Genomic DNA, 17,884 nt, shown 5'->3' with positions numbered 1-17,884 from the left:
CTTCATTACCGCCACATTCCCATTTTCATCACCTTCAGAGATTCAATACTGTTGTCAACAACACTGGGTGGCCAGGGAGGCCGGGTCAGTACAAAAACAAAGCATCTACTCAATAGCATCAGGGGAAGAGAGCGAAAAAATCTGCGGTATTTGGAATTCCTGTTCCTAATCCGTATTTTCCAAAAGTTGAGACACAAGAAAAGCAGCCATCATGGCACCCTTCAGCAGCTCTCGGGGCTGAAATGTGCTCGCTCCGACCCTTTTGTCAGCACTCATTCATCCTGAGGACAAGGCGGCATCTATGCCACGGTGTTTGAGCTGCAAGCCAACATTATGACAACTTCAAAGCACCGTGCCACCACCTCAGTGCTTGTTATTCTTCCCTCCACAGAGCGGATTTGCTCCAGCATCAGACAAGGGATGGGAAGAGGACGAAACGGAAGAGACTGCGGTGCAACCTCAGTGAAGAAACATGATAGATTTCTGAAAAATGAATTCCTGCACGGAGGAAAATTACACAGGAAAAGTCTAGAAAATCAAACTTCTTAGGTTTTGCTGCTTTTTTTTTTTTTCGCACAAGTTTTCGCACAAACAACAGTTCACTTTGAATGCTTTTGTGTTTCACTCTCACACAAAAACAATATTGTGCATAAAAACATCCTGCAGACATCAAAGCGGCCTTCCCACGACATAAAAACCCGCTGTCACACTCAAATACCTGACCAGAGCCAGCAAGTCTATTAGCCCTGAGGGGCTGGCAGGACCATGTCCCCAAACATTCCCAGGGGGTCCAATGTGTGTGTGTGTGTAGGTGGGGGCTGAGCTGTGGCCCCTCTGTAGGGACAGGCGTGTGTTTAGACAGGGTCTCCCTCTCAGGGGATTAGACAGCCTTAGGACTGTGGCAAGGAAAAGAAAACATCACATGCTAGGCTGCCCGCTGCATAAACAGTAGTAGTGAGTGGTGGCATGTCACCGTGTCGACAACGGAGATGGGTACCTTGACTGAGTGTCATTTAGGTTGGGATCGCTGTGGTATTAAGGTCAAACAAGGAGTTGTGGCAAAAGGCAGAAAGCAAGTTGGTCACAAGCCAGAAAATCTCAGGGGTCAAACAGCGTTCTTCCATAATAACACACAGCGGAGACAGTAAGTGTTCTCACAAAGGAAACATCCATTCAAAGTCCTGATGGAAAAGTTTGGATTCTTCATTTGCTGGTTAAAAAAAAAAAAAAAGCCAGGGAATCAAAAATAAAGCTCAGGCTTTTTTTATCCGATGAGCTTTGATTACAGGACTGAAAGGCAACTGAAAACAACTGTGACCACAATGTCAGATCACAAATTTGCCTGGAAGGCCTTTATAATCTGTCACTAACTGTCCGGGTTAGTGGTCTACAAGAAGTCCGGCAATAAATTCCAGAAACCCAATCTGTACATAGAACAAATTACTATCAGCACGGAAAAACGAGTCCAGACCAACAGCCTGTGGACTACTGGCTCAGACTGACTCCCGTTCCATGTCAATAGTCAGTAAATTTCTGCACCAGTTCTGTAGCCATAGCTGGTGCATAGCTTTTTTAGAAACTGCCCAATGACAGGAGTGCAATGCTAAATCAGTGGAGTATGGTGATGCAACTAACGATAATTTTCATTATCAATTAATCTGTTGATTAATCAATTAATTATTTGGCCTTCAAAATGTCGAAAAATGGTGAAAAATGTCCCAAAGCCCAAGATGACAACCATTCAACAGTCCACAACCCAAACAGATTCAGTTTACTGTCACAGAGGACTAAATAAATGAGAAAATATTAACATTTGAGAAGCTGGAATAAGAATTTGGACATTTTTTTTCTTAAAAAAATGACTCAAAACTATTAATTGATTATCAACATAGGCAATTAATTCAACAGTTGACAACTAATCATTTAATCAAGCAACTCTAGTTCAACTAGAGTTCACTATCAAGATTTGATCTCTCACTTCCTGTCGACACAAGTGACAGAAATTTTTCACTTGGGCTAATACACCACAGCTAGAGACACATTTTTCAAACAGTACTTATCAAAATATCTTCACAGAGTGCAAAAACATATCTTGGTGCAGCTCCACTTTCTGATTTTAGCTGATAAAATAGTTTCATCACCACCTGATGTGATGTAGCTAGAAATTCTTTCACATCCATAGCCAGTCAGAGAGGACAGTTGAATGTGTGTGTGTGTGTGTAGGGAAGGGGTGGAGGGGGGGGTGGGGGGGGACTAGTGGAGAGAAGCAGTAGATCTGGCTGCTAGAAGGCCAGTCCAGTTAAGCCCCAGTGGTGGCGGGTGCTGAGGTCGTGAGGCGCCACATGAGCTCGCTGGAAAAAGGCCGCAGGGAGCAGGTGCGCATGTTAATGAGGAGACAGCAGCTGCTGCCCCGGCACATTCACCCCCTCCCTCCCCCACACCTCCCCTATCCACTAACCCTCCACTCTACCTCCTTCCTCTCCATGGCACCCCATCCTACTACCATCCTCTAGCCCAGACGGAGGCCAGGGCCGTGCACTGCAAAAATGAGCTTCTAACCTCATGAATTAGTCATTTTGAGGATTATTTTTTTTTATCTGAATACAATTGAACTAATCTGTGGCGGAGAGAGCTGCAGAAAAGTTTGAAAAGTTTTTTTCTAAAAAAGGAAGACGGGAGGATCTAACTACATTTAAAAAAGTTAATAAAAGTGATTAAAACTATGAATTTATTTCAAGAATGAAGTTGATTTTTCTTTAATTTTTTCAGGCTCAACACTACATTAAAGGGCATCTTGAGAGCCCCCACCTCCCCCTCACCCTTCCCCGTCTCACTACTTAGCAGAGAAATGAAGAGCGAGAGAGGAAGAAAAAAGAGACGGAGAGAGAGAGAGAGAGAGAGCGAAGGATGAGTGGGCCCATTGTTTTTCCTCCCCATTCAGAGTTGACCACAGGCCGGGCGTATTCAGCTGTTATACCTCCTCTTTCCTTTCCTTCCCCTCCTCTTTCTCTCTCTCTCTCTCTGTCTCCCCCCCAAAAATATTTTCTTCTGAATCTTATTTTCATTATATATGGCTCTTCTCTGACTTCTCTCCTTTTTTTTTTTTTTCTCATTATTGGTTTTTCCTCCTCTGTTCAAAGCCGTATGGTTGCTGGCATCCGCTCGCTCCCCTCTGTGCACCTTCTTTCCCTCCAAACCCCCCCCTCACCCCCTTTCTCCTACACCCCCCGTTTCTTTTCATAGAGCTGGCTAGATTTGTAAGACACCACATTAGGATTTATAAGTCTCAACTGACGTCTGCTTACTCCCCCCCCCCCTTACTGAAACTTTCTTCCAAGTTACTTTTAAGCTGCTTTTAAGTGGTCTGTGATGTTTGAGGCGAAAGAAAAGCTTGAAAAAAAAAAAATCCAAAACACACACACACAATCAGTGGGACAAACAAAACAGTCTGAAAGAAAGGAAACTGGAACTGGTTTGGTTGGGTTTTTAGTGGGGGGGGGGGGAAAGACAGAAAGGGGTCACCAGTTCAGAAGGAATTTTGGTGTTTACTCTTAAGAGCCTCCTGTCCTGATTCTTAACCTGAGAAACCTCAATAGAGGCTTGCTGGCAGCCTCACTTTATGGTTCCCTGAAAAAACTCACATCGGCTTTGAAACCGGCATCTGGCCTTCCTCACCCTTGCAAAACAGCCCAGCGTCTCACACCGAGGCCTAAAAGACAAACAGATAGCACTCCTGCACCCTCACCTCAGTGCACGTGGGACGCACTATCCAAACACACTCCGGCTGAGGTGCTGTCAGTAAGTCAACTGTAGCACACGCTAGGCAAAGAATGCTAACAGTTTGCTCTTTAACTTGGCGAGAGCCCGTCAAATACACGCTCAGCACAAAGTAGCCTTTACAGGCATCGAGCTCAACTACCTCAATAGGAGCTCAAACGTATAAAACAGTGGGGTAAGACAAAAGATAGTCAACGACTCTTTTATGGAGTCCTCTGGTTGTGTTCAGAACAAACATTGCAAAGCAGCTGCTTCAACAAGAGAAATCTGCTGGTCTGGCGAGCGGGATAATCTTAACAGCAGCAGGTAAACTGGGCTGCTGGAAAGGTAAATAAAGAAGACATGAAAAGAAGGGCACAAATCGGAAGCTGAGCAAATATCAGGTGTTTTGGGGGGGGGGGGTATCGTATAACTCCAGGACAGCAGTGGAATTATCTCTACAGTAAGGCCGATACTGTTATTATCTTCTCTGTCATCCCTGCCCAGTAGACCTCATTGTTCTCCTCTGCGTTCAAATTCTGGGCCGTCTCTTCTTCAATTGCCGCCGCAGTAGCCCGTGGCAACAGGTCTGCAACACTGATGGGATGCATAACAGGGCCGGGCGGCGGCTCGAGCCTGCAGCAGATGTTGTGGTGACATCCGACCCTTGGCCAGGCGTCACTTTAAAGGGGCTTTCCTCAATGTCGGGCCAATCTGCCATCTGCCATCTTTCTGAGGTCACACACAGATGGGGACAGAGGCTCTGAGTGTAATATGTAGGCTACACATGTGCACTGTATACAAATAAAAGTCTGGAGAACGTACACAGATTTTAGGAGCTGTACGGGCCCCTCTCTGGATCCCCTTTAAGAAGCTTAGTGAATTAGGTTGTGCGTTTATTCAATTATTGCGCCGTGTAAAGCTCTGTGGGAGACAGAATCAGTGTCTGGTTCCATTTCTGTAAACGACATAATTAGTGAAATCTTTTTTTTTAGCGGTTTTCAGCAAAAAAACAACAGGTAACCCATGTTGTGGCTGTCAGTTAAATGAAAAAATCTAGTTTAACAGCAACTCGGGTCTTATTTTTTGTCGTTTTGACCATCATTTTTATCGGTTATGACATGTTGTTCTCGTCAAGGTCATTACGGAGATTTGGAAACGCAGTGACATTGCTTCATCGAAGTGTGACGGGGCAAGAAATGCAAAAGTTCAGGTTATCAAGCACATTGTAAACAAGACAGATGAACCGTTTCATTTGGAAGCAAAACAGAAGGTGAATGTACTCAAAATATCTTCAAATCACTCATTTTCACAGGAAAACTGTGCACACACACACAACTACAGGAAATACGGTGGGTCAAAATTGTACAAACAAAGTTGGTCTGTAAACTGTGATTCATAACCCTTCAACAGAATTTTCTCTTCCAAATAAGTTTTTTTGCCCTGTTACCCTTCTTTTAAACGATGTTTTATCTCAGTGATTAACTTGGTGAGTAAGATGTGATTATTACTGACGGGAATGATGAGCAAAAGTTGCACTGGACTCATCCTTTTAAGGCTAATCTGATGGTTTTCATTTCTGTCTTTTTCCAGTGTCTCCTTTTCTGACAAAGGACTGCTATCCAGGAGTCAAACTGTGTTAGTGGAGCATGTTTGTACCTCTAGTCCCCCCCCCCCCTCGCCCCCCAACCTCCTCTTATCCCTCCTGCCTCCCCACCACCCGTTCTCATTTCCTGGCTGTTTGGTTCCGTGCCTGGGCTAAGTCCCATTTAGTCCGATCTGTTTTAAAAGCATTGCCTGAGTGGAGCCTCTCTCTCCTCTCCTTTTCTTTCCTTCACACTTCCTCGCTTTTTTTTTTTTTTTTTTTTTTGCCTTCTCTTGTATTTTCCCATCAGCATACAGTGGGTTACCACAGTGACAACTCTGCCACCACTGGCAGAGAAAACCAACACTAAAATGCATGCTTCAATCCAGCTTCAATCCACACAAAATTAAGTCTATTCAAATAAAAATAGTTCTTTTACAAAAACCAATCCTGGCACGAAAAACCGGGTTGTTGTTTGTTGTGGAACTGAAACCAAAGTTACCACCGAATCCCCGCTGGCTACACAAATTACAGGGGAAACGCTGCCCCTTCTTTCCCTCTCCTTACATCCATCCTTCTTTTCCTTCCTCTCTAATCGTACAGGAGAGCTGACCTGGCCAGCCCACATCTGGCAGCCTTCATTAGAGACCCTGTTTATTTGGGGAGCATTATGGACACAGCCCATGGGAAAGAGCCAGCTCCCCCTGGGACCAACACAACATTTAGTGTGTGTGTGTGTGTGTTTGTCGTGAGAGTCATAGCAGCTCTAATGACTGCTGCCACCTCCTACTTTACGAGGCTGGGAACCACTTAAAGGCTTTACGGTTGTCTGAAGGTGTAGCTGACAGTGCAACCGGACCCTCAGGTTGTTACTGTACACGGTGACATGTCATGCGTGGACTCTGGATAAGTGTTGGAGCTCATACACCCTTGAAAAACTGTCATTTCTTTCCCCTTGTGTAACAGATACTGTGATTGGTATCAGTCTAACGATCTGCATTGCTGCTTAACTGCACAAACTGCTCTGTTTCACAACAAAGGCATCACGCTCTATTCTGCTAAATATCCTGCGAGCGAAGGCAGTGAGAGTGACTGGAAGCTAAAAGCACACCTGGCAGACAAAGTCAATCTGTTTCTGTGTTCAGCTGAATGGGCAAAACCACAAGTAATCATGGGTATTATGAAGCATGCCGCTGTGTGGGTGAGTGCATGTCCCTCTTAGTTGTTATACTACAACCCACAGACAGGTGGTCTGGCTAAAAGAAAAAAAAAAAAAAGAAATGAGGAAGTGTGGTTTGGAGAATGCCCAGCGTCTTTGTCTCACACACACATTGACTGTCAGTCCTCTCAGCCCGCGATCAAAGTTTGTGTGATTTGTCTTGGCATATGCCAACCAGGCAGGCTCAAATATCACTAATCCTCGGCGCTGAGGTCCCTCCACCACCAAGTCGCTTCAATCAGCCAGAACGCTCTGCCGATCAGCCCTCTCACCAGCCGGACTCTTGCCAAAGGGAACCCAACACCGGCGGCGGCGGCCATATAAAAGCCTCGCGCTGTGTGTTTCTCGTTGTGTGATGATATGATCAGATACGGCACCTTTTCTTCCCTCGGGCCACTCTGAGGCTGTTTCCTGAGTCTGAATGGAGGTGTAGAGGAGGGATGAGAGGAGGTGGGGGGGTGGCGGGGGGGTGGGGGGGGTAGTAGTGTGTGTGTGTGTGTGTGGGGAAGGTTAAGATAGACTCATCTGACCAGAGCAAACAGAGGTGCCATTGAAGAATCCCCAGAACCGGAGAGACAAGGGCTCACTTTCATTGATGGGGATGTATACTGTAGCAGTCGCCGCACATACCAGCAAAGAATTAAAGGCTGTGTTTGTTATCTGAGGCCACGTTCACACAAGTACAGAAACAAATGTGAAAATCCTGATTATCAATTGAAAGTTTTCACATTTTTGTACCTGAAATGTCTGCAACCCACACTGAAATCCATCTATAGATTGAAACATTTCGACACTTCATATCAATAATCTACACTCAACCAGTCATATCACACCATAATAGAAACATGGTGATAATGTCTGTTAGCTACATAAAACACAAAAAACGTAGTCACATAAGGTTGTTTGTGATGAGAGGGGACTATGTGTGTTAAAAGTAACAATCATGAAGTATTTCAGTTCAGACCAAAATGTGTTTGTATCATACAGCGAGTGTCGACGGTGGCGCTGAATGTTTGATCGGATACTTATTCTGATTTAGGGCTACAACTAACGATTATCTCCCAATTTTTTTCTCAATTAATTGATTGTTTTTTTCCATAAAAGGCCAGAAAATAGTGAAATTTAGAGCTGCAACGATTAGACGACTAGTCGATCGACAGAAAATTTATCAGCGACTATTTTGATAATTAATTGCTGGTTTAAGCTCCTCCAACAAATCAGCAGCAAACAAGCACATTTTTTCTTAAAAATGAACTAAACTAGTCATCGATTATCAAAATAGTCGCCAATTAAATTTTCTGATCAACTAATCGACAAATCATTCCAGCTTGATTCTTGTTTATTGATTTACTCCCTGAATTCATCAGTAAATCAGGATTCTTTCCTCTTTCTCACTGTGTATTTTTGTTGGATCTTCTATAGCTGCTTGTGTTGAGACAACATCAGATACTGGCACACAGGTAGGTCTGGCTTTTTTAATAGAAAAAAAAGGGCTTTGCAGAAAAATAAGTTTTTATATCTCAAAAAAAAAAGTGTTTTGGCATTTGTATCGTAACTTGGGGATCCTTTGGTATTGGCGCTTGTATCCAACCAAATTCCAAACGATACCCAGCCGTGGCATGTGTCATACATCAGCGTTTGCAAAAAGGTTTACAGAACAACAAACTTACAGTATAATTTATCTGGGGAGCATATTCATTTGTGGAAAATTCCAACTTAGCATGGATACAAACACAAAAACGGAGTTTATCAAAGCCTCAGTGAAGCAAAACCAGATAATTTATTACTGTCGTTCTGGGTTGTGTCTGCATCCTTACAGTCTGGCCTTTTCCGTACAAACCTCATATTGCCAGAACCTAAATCCAAAAAAAACCCCCCTCTTCACGTGACTTCCCCACCATCAACAGCCTGTCAAAAAACTGTTGCGTTTTTCATCGCGTTGACCGTCTGACAACGAAGGTATGTGATCTCTCAGCAGCTTCCTTCCTCGCTCCGGAGTCGGCCCGACATCTCTCATCTCTCCGGGCAGAGAGAGAGAAGCTCTGCTGCGAACTGCTTTGACTCTGGCCATTGTGCCACTGGAATCTGGGAGTTATTTTTCCTGGTCGGGATTGGCTCGGCTCTGTCACTGCTCTCTGTTACTGCCAAGCCTCTACAGTAAATGAGAGGCCTCCTTGAAGCTCTTTGGAGATAAACTTCAGTCAGAATCTCGCTGGGCCAGGCCAGATATGAGAAGGAGCTGGTATTTATGGTATGGCATGTCAAGTAGGCATCTCTGACAGCCTATATAAATCCAAAGCATCCAATGTCACTTACTTAACCTCGACGTGACACTCGAGTTCAAGAGCGGCTTCATTTTGATTGAGGCGCAACCAACTCAAACCTCTCTGCATGCTGTCATTAGGAAACACTAAAATATTACCAGACTTCATCCTTCAACAGGACAATTAGGCTATCAGTAGACAGTTTACTGAAAAATCTGTGTACTAACTCTTTCCCACATTTGTCTAATAAAGTTCTTGACACCGTCAGACCTCTAACACCTCTCTTTGATGAGTTAACCTCACGTCAAGCTTCAAGCAGGATCCACCTGGTTACAATTATTTCTCGCTGTTTATATCCTGATGCTGCCAGCTGTTCAGCTTTACAAGAACTGCAGCGCCGACTGCGTCAGTGCACTTGCTGTGGAAGTCATCGGTCCTGGAGGATGTTTGCAGGAAGTTTGTGTGAGAGGAGTGACGCTAGTAAACCTGGCTCGGAGTTTAGAGGCTGGAAAGAGAAGCTGGAGAAGTTTGTTGACTTTTGCATTCGGCAAACTGCGAGGATCGGTTTACTGGTAGAGGTCTAGTAAACTACATCTTGTAGAGTACTCAGCCTGTAAAAATAGTTGTGTAATGTCTTCTTCTATGGTTCTGGAAGAGCTTTTTTTTAAGTCTGAGAAAATAATCCCTGTCACGTCATCAGGGTTATCTTGGCTTGGGTTTAACACTTCCATTTTTTACGAGAAACTCTGTGCTACAAACTGAGGGCATGGAGCTTGAAAGACAAGGCGGGATCTAAGGAAAGATCTTATTTTGACTGTGTAGGATTCAGCCTTTTTCTTCTTTAGCTTGACTCATACTAGGAACTGAAATTCAGGATTCTCAGTCTTTCCTGCATTTAATTTTCACTGTTCTATTTAAAAATCTGTCTCTCCCAAAGTGTTGAAACTTTATAAATGTGTTACTTAATAGCTAACCATTTAGTCGTATGATCCTATTTTCTAAGTTATTATTATCATATTAACTATTATTAACTATTATTATTATGTTATACTGAGTACTTAGCTTCTTATGTCACTGTTAAATTCACACGCTCAACTCATAACAACACAAATGACCCCAACAGAGGCAAGATGTAGCTTCCAAAAGGTTTTGTTCACAAAATTAGGCTCAAATTGGAAAACAAAAATCATTTCCACACATTATGCACCTTAAAGTGAACTCAAAGTTATCTACAGCGCTGCAGAATACATATATGGGCAACTTAGCTTTAGATTATTAAAATGATTAAGTGTAGAAGCAACATTTCAGCTCTGAACATTTTGCAGAACTTTTAATCACAAGTTCCCGGGCCCTCTGGTGGCGCAGTGATGACACACACACACACACACGCACACACAAACACACACACACACAGAATAATCCGTTTTTGCCCGCTTAAACTTTTCAAACTTCGAGGATGGAGTGAGCGAGCCCCTCATGCCCATCTCCATGTTTAATTGGAGAAGTCTGAGAAGGGGGACAGTGCAGGGGCACAATGATGGCTTTGTGGCCCAGTGAGTAGGTAGGGAAGGTGGGGGGGGGAGTGGAGAGTGGAGAGGGATTGAGGGGTGAATAACACAACCAGACCAAATTAAGATGTGGCGGGGGGCCAAGATGGCTGCCTGGGTCTTGCAGTCTCGAAGCTGTGACCCGGCTAGCCCAATCATCCGGCGGTCAGCGAGCTTTGCGACTGCTCCAGTAAGATGACACTGGATGCCGCTGCTCATGCCAGGTTGGAAAAAGAGCCAAGTGCAAAGTAGACTATTGTTGTAAAAAAAAAAAAAAAAAAGAGCTGCAGCTTATTGGTTTACATGTGAACAGAAAACGTCTCCAAATAGAAAACTCTGAAGCATTTGACAGACAAAACGCTGAGATACATTTTTTTAGCGGGTTAGAAAACGTCTACCCTTTGCCATCTGTCCAGGGGAATGAGAGGGAGAGAGAGAGAGAGAGCACTGAGGGCCATTGAGGAGGGGACAAAATCCCAGGAGAGAGGAGGAGGAGGAGGAGGAGGAGGAGGAGGTGGGAGGGTGGGGGGGGGTGAGGGGTGGTAGGAGGACAGGGTCTGAGGGTCTCTCTGGGAAGCCTCACCCAGATTAGTCACACAGAATTAATGGCAGCGGAGAACAATGGTTGCCGAGCTTCTGGCAACCCCAGCTGTCGCTCCGTGGAAGAAAAGAAAAACAAGATTTAGGGCTGCGAGAGTTTGGCTGCAGAGGGGAGAGAGTGTGGTGGCAGACACACACACACACACATGCACGCACACACACACACACACACACACTCTCTCTTGCACAGTGACCCCTGTCCTCATCAATGTCCACTCATTTCTGTCTCCGCTCTGACCATTTGCCTCCCAGAAATAGCAACACCAGAGTGAGCGATTCACATGTCAACCAAAAAATCTGACTCAACTCAAATTCCACAATCACACATTCTCCAAAAAAAAAAAAAAAAAAAAAAAAAATCCTGCTCTGTGGGTATTCCTCACAATTTGTCGGTTAAAGAGAGAAATGTTACAACTTACTTGCACTCTCCATTCCCATCTGGAGTTGCTTCACACCTCCCCTGGTTCAAACACGACTCCGTGGGCATGGAGCATCTTAGGCCTGTGAATGGAAAGTTTTAATACACCTGCACTTTGCTAAAACTTGTAAGAACTTTTAAGTAAGTCTATTATATCTTAGTGGCGGTTATTACAACAGCTGGGTGGCAGTTATTGCAACATTAACAATGAATCCAGGTGATGAGGCAAAACCGCTTTCCAAATATTTGTGTTCCTCAGGGGTATTATAAATGGCACAGGTATCACTTCAAAAATGTGAAATCTAGGTGTGACTCTTGCCACCTTGAAGTGCAGTTTGTGGGACTTGACACCGGTTTGGCAGAAGCATGCTCCTCTGTGCAGCTGTCCCAAAAAAAAAGTGCCATTTGGGGGAGTAACACAGCTTTGCAATAATATAAAAAAAACACACTGCTCTTTATCCAAACTGAAAAGGCATGCGTTTACATACTGGTGAGAAAAAAAACTTGACTGGGTAAAAGTTAAAAAGCATGAACTTGTCCAGTTTGCAGGACAGGAGAGCTGTGGTGATGTTTAGGATAATGCAAACAGGTGTATGAGTTCATATAAGTGAGCGTAATTAACGTTAATTAACATTGAACTTGGGGAAACCTGCAGGATGAGTCCAAAAAGGTGGGAAAATTGTTACACTTCAGTTTCAGTCCATCAGTTTATAAACAAAACTGAATGCAACAAGTTAAAATTAAAGTATAATGCGCCTCTAAAGAGTACATCAGTACGTTTTCTGATATTGTTGAGGCAAAAAAAAGACTCAGAGGAGCCTAAAAAAAAGTGAGAATCCCCCCGCGCCACTTACCTCGTGTTAGTCCAATCAGCGACAACAAGAAAGTTAGTTTCGCAAAGAAAATATGCATTCCTTCTGGTTTAAAATGGTTGTACAAATCCACGTGGGTTTTTCATAGATCCGATGTGTGTCTTCCTCTTCGTCAGATAAAAACAACGTTCAGTTCATCCTCGAGTAGATCCACAGAGAAAGTTGAGCCGCGTCTATGAGAGCATGAGATGTTGTCACTTGAGTTCCCGAGTTGGAAATGACTTGAGGGACGTTTTTTTTCCTCCACATCGGGGCCGCTCCGCATCTAGGGGCGTAACTTACTCCTCCACAGACACACACATACACACACACACACACACACACACACACACACACACACACACACGCACACACACACACACACACACACTTGAACAATCACACAGTTGGTCCCCAGACAGACACAAGCTGCGCACAATTTGATGAAGAGATAGTGAGGAAGTTTGTTTTTATTTCTATTTCCCCACGTAGTAATTTGTTAATTGAACTAGTCTGAATTAGTCCAGCGAATAGTTTGTGCCAATGTTTTCACCTATATGCACCCAGAAGTCAGTGTTAGCTTTTTTTTAAGTTGGTAAATAAGACATTTTTTCTTTTTAACGCATTATTTACATAGCAAATATAACAGTTTGCTGGTTTACTTAGTTTAACCTAGCTATTTGTAAAAATCTGATAAATGCTAGGGGAGAACGGGGTTGGTTTTCACATTAATTAGATGTCACTCCCTAGAGGGTGCTGTTAAAAAATGTTGGTACTGAAATTTTCAGAAGTGGGGCCAGAGGTCACCTACAAGGTCAATTCAGTCCCTAGTGGACATGTACAACGACAGCTAAGGACACCACGGACACGTAGTAGCTCTGTTCCTGGAGTCCGCTTGGAGGACGCGTTCAACATATGTGCAGTAGATCAGCGTCTACAGGAAGACAGTGCTGTGACCGCGTGGACTGGTGCGGACAGATTTACGTAAAATTTACGTCACGCAAACCCTAGCGAACCCTTGCATACTCGTGGACGCGGAAGGTATAACTTCAGCTTAAGACACTCGACATGACTTGAAGTTAGAGAACTTTTAGTGTTTTTCATGTCAAAATGTGAACATCCAGCTCCGCTGTGTTTCTCTTTGAGGCTTTTACACAGTGGGTTTACAATAAAATAATTATTACCATCAAAAAGTATGAGGGGAGCGCTACAGTTTAGAGTTAGTGTAGTTTTTTTCTTATCTACACTACAACATATGATTGATAGCTTTGCCAGTAAATCCCACTTGAGGATGCTTGTCACATTCTCTTCGGGGTCACATTCATGAACATTCAACATGAAATTAAACTTTTTAAATTTATTTTTAAGATTGCCTCCATTTTTAATTTTTCTCCCAATTAAAATAAAAGGACAACCAATCCCACAATGGAGATGGTTGTCACGAGCACACGATGTATTTGACAGTCCGCATCTTTGGAACAGAATCATTACACATTGAACAGGAATCTATTAAGGATTGTGTGACTACTAACCCTGTTCTCCCCTACTTGTTCACCAACTTATGACGAAAGCTAGGAATTGTTTAGTCTTTTACATATCAAGTTAAATAGTGACTTCATGAGATAGAAAGAATATACTGTATATATTTGGTACTTTTAGTTCACCGAAACTTTTAAAAAGTTAGCTATGCTAAAGTTAACAGATACATGAAAGATTCAAGCTAGCAGCAAAACAGGCTAAACTTAAAACCGAAAAAGCTGACCAGTAAAGGTCCCGAAAAGTACTAAAATAATAGATTTTTAAGTTTGAAGGTGTAAAAAGTTAGAGGTAATGTTTTAGTAAGTATATCTTAAGTTCATCACAGTTTTGAACCTCAATTTCAACATTTTAACATTTTGTTTTGGATATATGATTGTACTGTGTAGTTTTGCTATTTTAAACCAATATCCATTAACTAATCATTTACATGGCCATTTCCAATTAATACTGATACCAACATTATTAATTTTATGCAGTACTTCAATGCAACTACCTCACTCCATGCACCTGTTCACCTGTTGCTAGGAGACAGACACCTGAAATTGTTCCCCGGTGCTTACAGTTACTTTCTACTTAAACACAAACATTTCACAACACTGAATCTTTCTCTGTAAAGCAAAAATTCACCAAAATTTTTGAGAGTAAAATTAAAGGTGAAACATTAATTCCTTGTAATTTGTTTTATTTTTTTCATGAAAAGACACCACATAGAATATAGAAATAAAATATCGGCTTTGGTCTTGACCTGCGCTCCTGCATCAGGGCATCACACCCTGACGGAGCCTGGGAACCAGCCTGTTAGCAGTTCGAATCTTCGAATCTGATAAATAAACGCTGACAGCGACTCACGCAAGTATTCACTCAGCCAGCCTGCAGAGTCAGCAGAAGCCGGAGCAGATTCCCATCAGGTGGCTTGTGATCGGAGTCTGAGCAGCCTCACACAGGTAACTGCTGTCACGATGCACAGATGAGACAGACTGATAACGTACTGTGTGTGTTTATGGAGTTTGATATTGTCACAGTGGGGTACTTGAGGAATCTACACATTCACAGCAATGCAACTAAATCAGTTGACCTGTCACTTGGGAAAATTAGAAAAACACACATTATATGTTTGTAGCATGACCATAAATTCAATAATGATTATTTGTATAGCAGCTTTCACACAGGAAAAGCTGCTCATAGTGACATGTGGGTCAAGTTTCAGTTGATAATTAGTTCCCAAAATGGATATGGGAGATTGTGGAAAATTCCCCCCAAGGCACAACCTTTCCCTTTAATGGAAAAACAATTTAGTTTGAGTTTGACAGTTGTTGAACATGGAAAAAGCAGATGACAAAACAACCGCCACTCAAGGTCCACTTACATGCTTGTTTTGGAGCTTTCAACAGGAACTCTTAATGCTCAAATGTTATTTTGGGCACTTTTTTAAACCAGAATGATTGAAAAGACCTAAGAGTGCTCAAAATAATAAAAAGTTTGAACAGTTACTACAGTTACATAACAACACAGTGAACGTAACTCATTGATGATGACCATGTGATAATGTCAAAAACTGAAGAACAAGCAAGTAAGTGGACTTTGAGTGGAGATTGTTTTGGCAACAACAGAGCTAATTCTCATTGCCTGGAGCCACAAACAGTCCATCAGTAAAGTGTCTACAGAAGATATTAATTTCAACCTCGGAGGTTTTTGTGTTTTATTGTCTTCAACGTATATTTGACGTGGTTTTTTTTGACACTTAACAGAAAAAGAAACTTTTAAATCATCTTTTTGCAGAGTTGCTTGAAGTGTTTCTTTGTCTTTGTGGTGTATTTTTTTTTGCCTCAAGTTAAACCTTCCACATACAGGTGCACAGTATTTCTACAATCAGTTGCAACTAATGTTTCTTTTCATTCTCAATTAACTGTTTTGTCTATAAAATGGCTGAAATTAGTTAAAAATGACAAAGGTGACATCTTCAAATGTCTTGTTTTGTCCGATCAACAGTACAAAACCCAAAGATATTCAGTTTACTATCATGTTCCACAAAAAGAGCATCAAATCCTCCCATTTGAGAAGCTGAAACCAGTAAATAATTGGCATTCTTTCTTTAGAAAATTATTAAAATGATTATTTGATTATCAAAATAGTTGCCATATTAATTTTCTGTTGATCAGCTAATAGATTAATTGACTAATTGTTTTAGCTCTAAACCTACCCACAGGCTACACACGTGATCTCCATTTAACTAATTAACAATTAATTAATGTACCTTCTAAAACCTATTAGCTGCACCAGCAATAACTTATGTGAGTCCTATTAAAAGGATTTTGCATTCATATTGTTTTGTAGAGATCTGGTTTCACTTTGACTACTTCAGGATTACTTCAGTGTTCATCCTTCAGGATGTTTTTACTGGGAGCTGAACCATCCGCAGAGGTCTCCTCCTCTCCAATACAAACGGAGCCGGTGATTAAAACGGGTAAAAACACTGAATAAAGCAGTTTCATTCAGGATGTCCGGTAGTGACTGTGAGCCGAGCTGCTGCTAACGTTTGTTCAGCTTGTTTCTCTGATAACTTAAGATCTAGATGTCCAATGACTAAAATCCTTCATCCGGTTAAAAGATACAGTTAAAAACAACCAAGATCTAAAAAGTTTATCATAAAAGTTTGGCTTAAAACAGAGAAAAAGTCAATTTATGACAGTTTCTGGGGGACAACCACAACACCGATGTATTATCATCTACGTGTATACTCTTTGGGAGAAGCCATTGTAGCAGACAACCACAACACTGACATGTGCATCTTATGAACACTCTTTGGTAGAGGGGTGTGACGCCATTGACAGGCGACCAAATGAAACGGATCGTTACCTTGATTAAAATGACTCTGAGTTTCTCTGAGTTTAATAATTGTTAGAAACATCTGGGATAATGTAAGTACATATCTTAAAATATATCACATAGGTCTAGTTGTTTTTAGACATTTTAATGCAGAATAGTTACATATTATAGCTTTAAATGGTCTTTTTCTGTTGATCAGTGTCCAGAAAAGCCACATTAAATCTAATTTAATTCTAAACAGTACAAAGTGATAACAAAGGGGGCGGGTAGTTTTTCCAGACACTGTATTTATAGAGGGACAGTAGATATTAATGATGCAGCACTGACATCAAAGCCACATCTTCAGAAATTACTGACACACAAATTAAATCTTCTCGATGCAGCCACTTAGGACTGTTAATCCTATGTTGTGATTGTCTCTTTCAACACCGTCAGCCCCTCATTTGTTTAAGAAACCACAAAGTGACACATGAGAGTCTGCCAGGAGGTTACAGGTAAAACAGCCGCCATGAAACAAAAACACATGAAGCAGACGTTGAACCCCTGAGGGCAGACAGAGCGTAGGAGTGCTGGAAGAGGCAACGATGGAGAGAAACTGTTAAACAGGGAGGAGACAGATCAAGGTAATACTATGAGAGTATTGTCATGTAAATGTATTATATATCACCCATAATAAGCACATAATCAGCTTTGGCTGTTAACCTGCCTAGATTTGATCTCAATCAGTTAATTACTTTGAGTGTTTTAATACAAAGCCTCATTTTGAATTAACACATGTTCAATGTCTAACTAGTGGATCATGTGACATGATCAAAAGCTCCAGAACAGCAGCTACTAAATGGATCTTGAGATTGTGCTGTTTCAAAGGTCAACGACGAACTGAAGCTCGACTTTTAAGACAACATCAACCTGCTCAGAAAAAAAAGGAAATTTGAACATCTATAATTTCCATGACAACAGAGCAAACTCCGTCTGCTGATGAGGATCATGTGATATGAAGAAAAGCTCCAGTAGAACTACAAAATGGACCTTGAGATGGAATTGTTAAATTAAACTTAATTAATTAAAAGGCAACAATCAGTCCGTAAACACCAGTGATGTCCCTTCATTTTCTTTCTCGTATAGTAATCAGAAGTTTTTCAATCAAATAAACAAAACATAAGTTTAACTTCATGAGGTTACAGTGAACCAAGTAAACATTTAAATATGAAGCTATTATATTTTTTGTGATTCTTACAGTGAAAAGCTCTTTTTACCTGCAGATTCACATCCATGGGTC

The 17,884-nt window shown here is 41.9% G+C and overlaps 1 protein-coding gene and 1 long non-coding RNA gene across 3 annotated transcripts in view; one reads left to right on the top strand and one right to left on the bottom strand.

The window, feature by feature from the left end:
• The window catches only part of LOC137201294 (neurogenic locus notch homolog protein 1-like), a 49,207-nt gene extending 36,719 nt beyond the window's left edge, over window positions 1–12,488 (bottom strand). For both annotated transcript variants that reach the window (XM_067616267.1, XM_067616276.1), the window contains exons 1-2: window positions 12,244–12,488; window positions 11,391–11,472 (exon numbers count right to left, since the gene is read on the bottom strand). In XM_067616267.1, the coding sequence (XP_067472368.1) occupies window positions 11,391–11,472; window positions 12,244–12,301 (140 nt within the window). In that variant the 5' untranslated portion in view covers window positions 12,302–12,488. The remainder of the gene's footprint in view (window positions 1–11,390; window positions 11,473–12,243) is intronic.
• A 1,744-nt stretch (window positions 12,489–14,232) lies between these two features.
• On the top strand, window positions 14,233–17,664 carry LOC137172483 (uncharacterized). The gene is made up of 3 exons (XR_010924990.1): window positions 14,233–14,723; window positions 17,041–17,228; window positions 17,399–17,664. It is a non-coding gene; the product is annotated as an uncharacterized lncRNA (long non-coding RNA).
• The last annotated feature ends 220 nt before the right edge of the window (window positions 17,665–17,884 follow it).

Source organism: Thunnus thynnus, chromosome 2 (genome assembly GCF_963924715.1).
Source record: "Thunnus thynnus chromosome 2, fThuThy2.1, whole genome shotgun sequence".
Lineage (NCBI taxonomy): Eukaryota > Metazoa > Chordata > Actinopteri > Scombriformes > Scombridae > Thunnus > Thunnus thynnus.
This window is presented reverse-complemented; position numbering and strand designations above follow the sequence as displayed.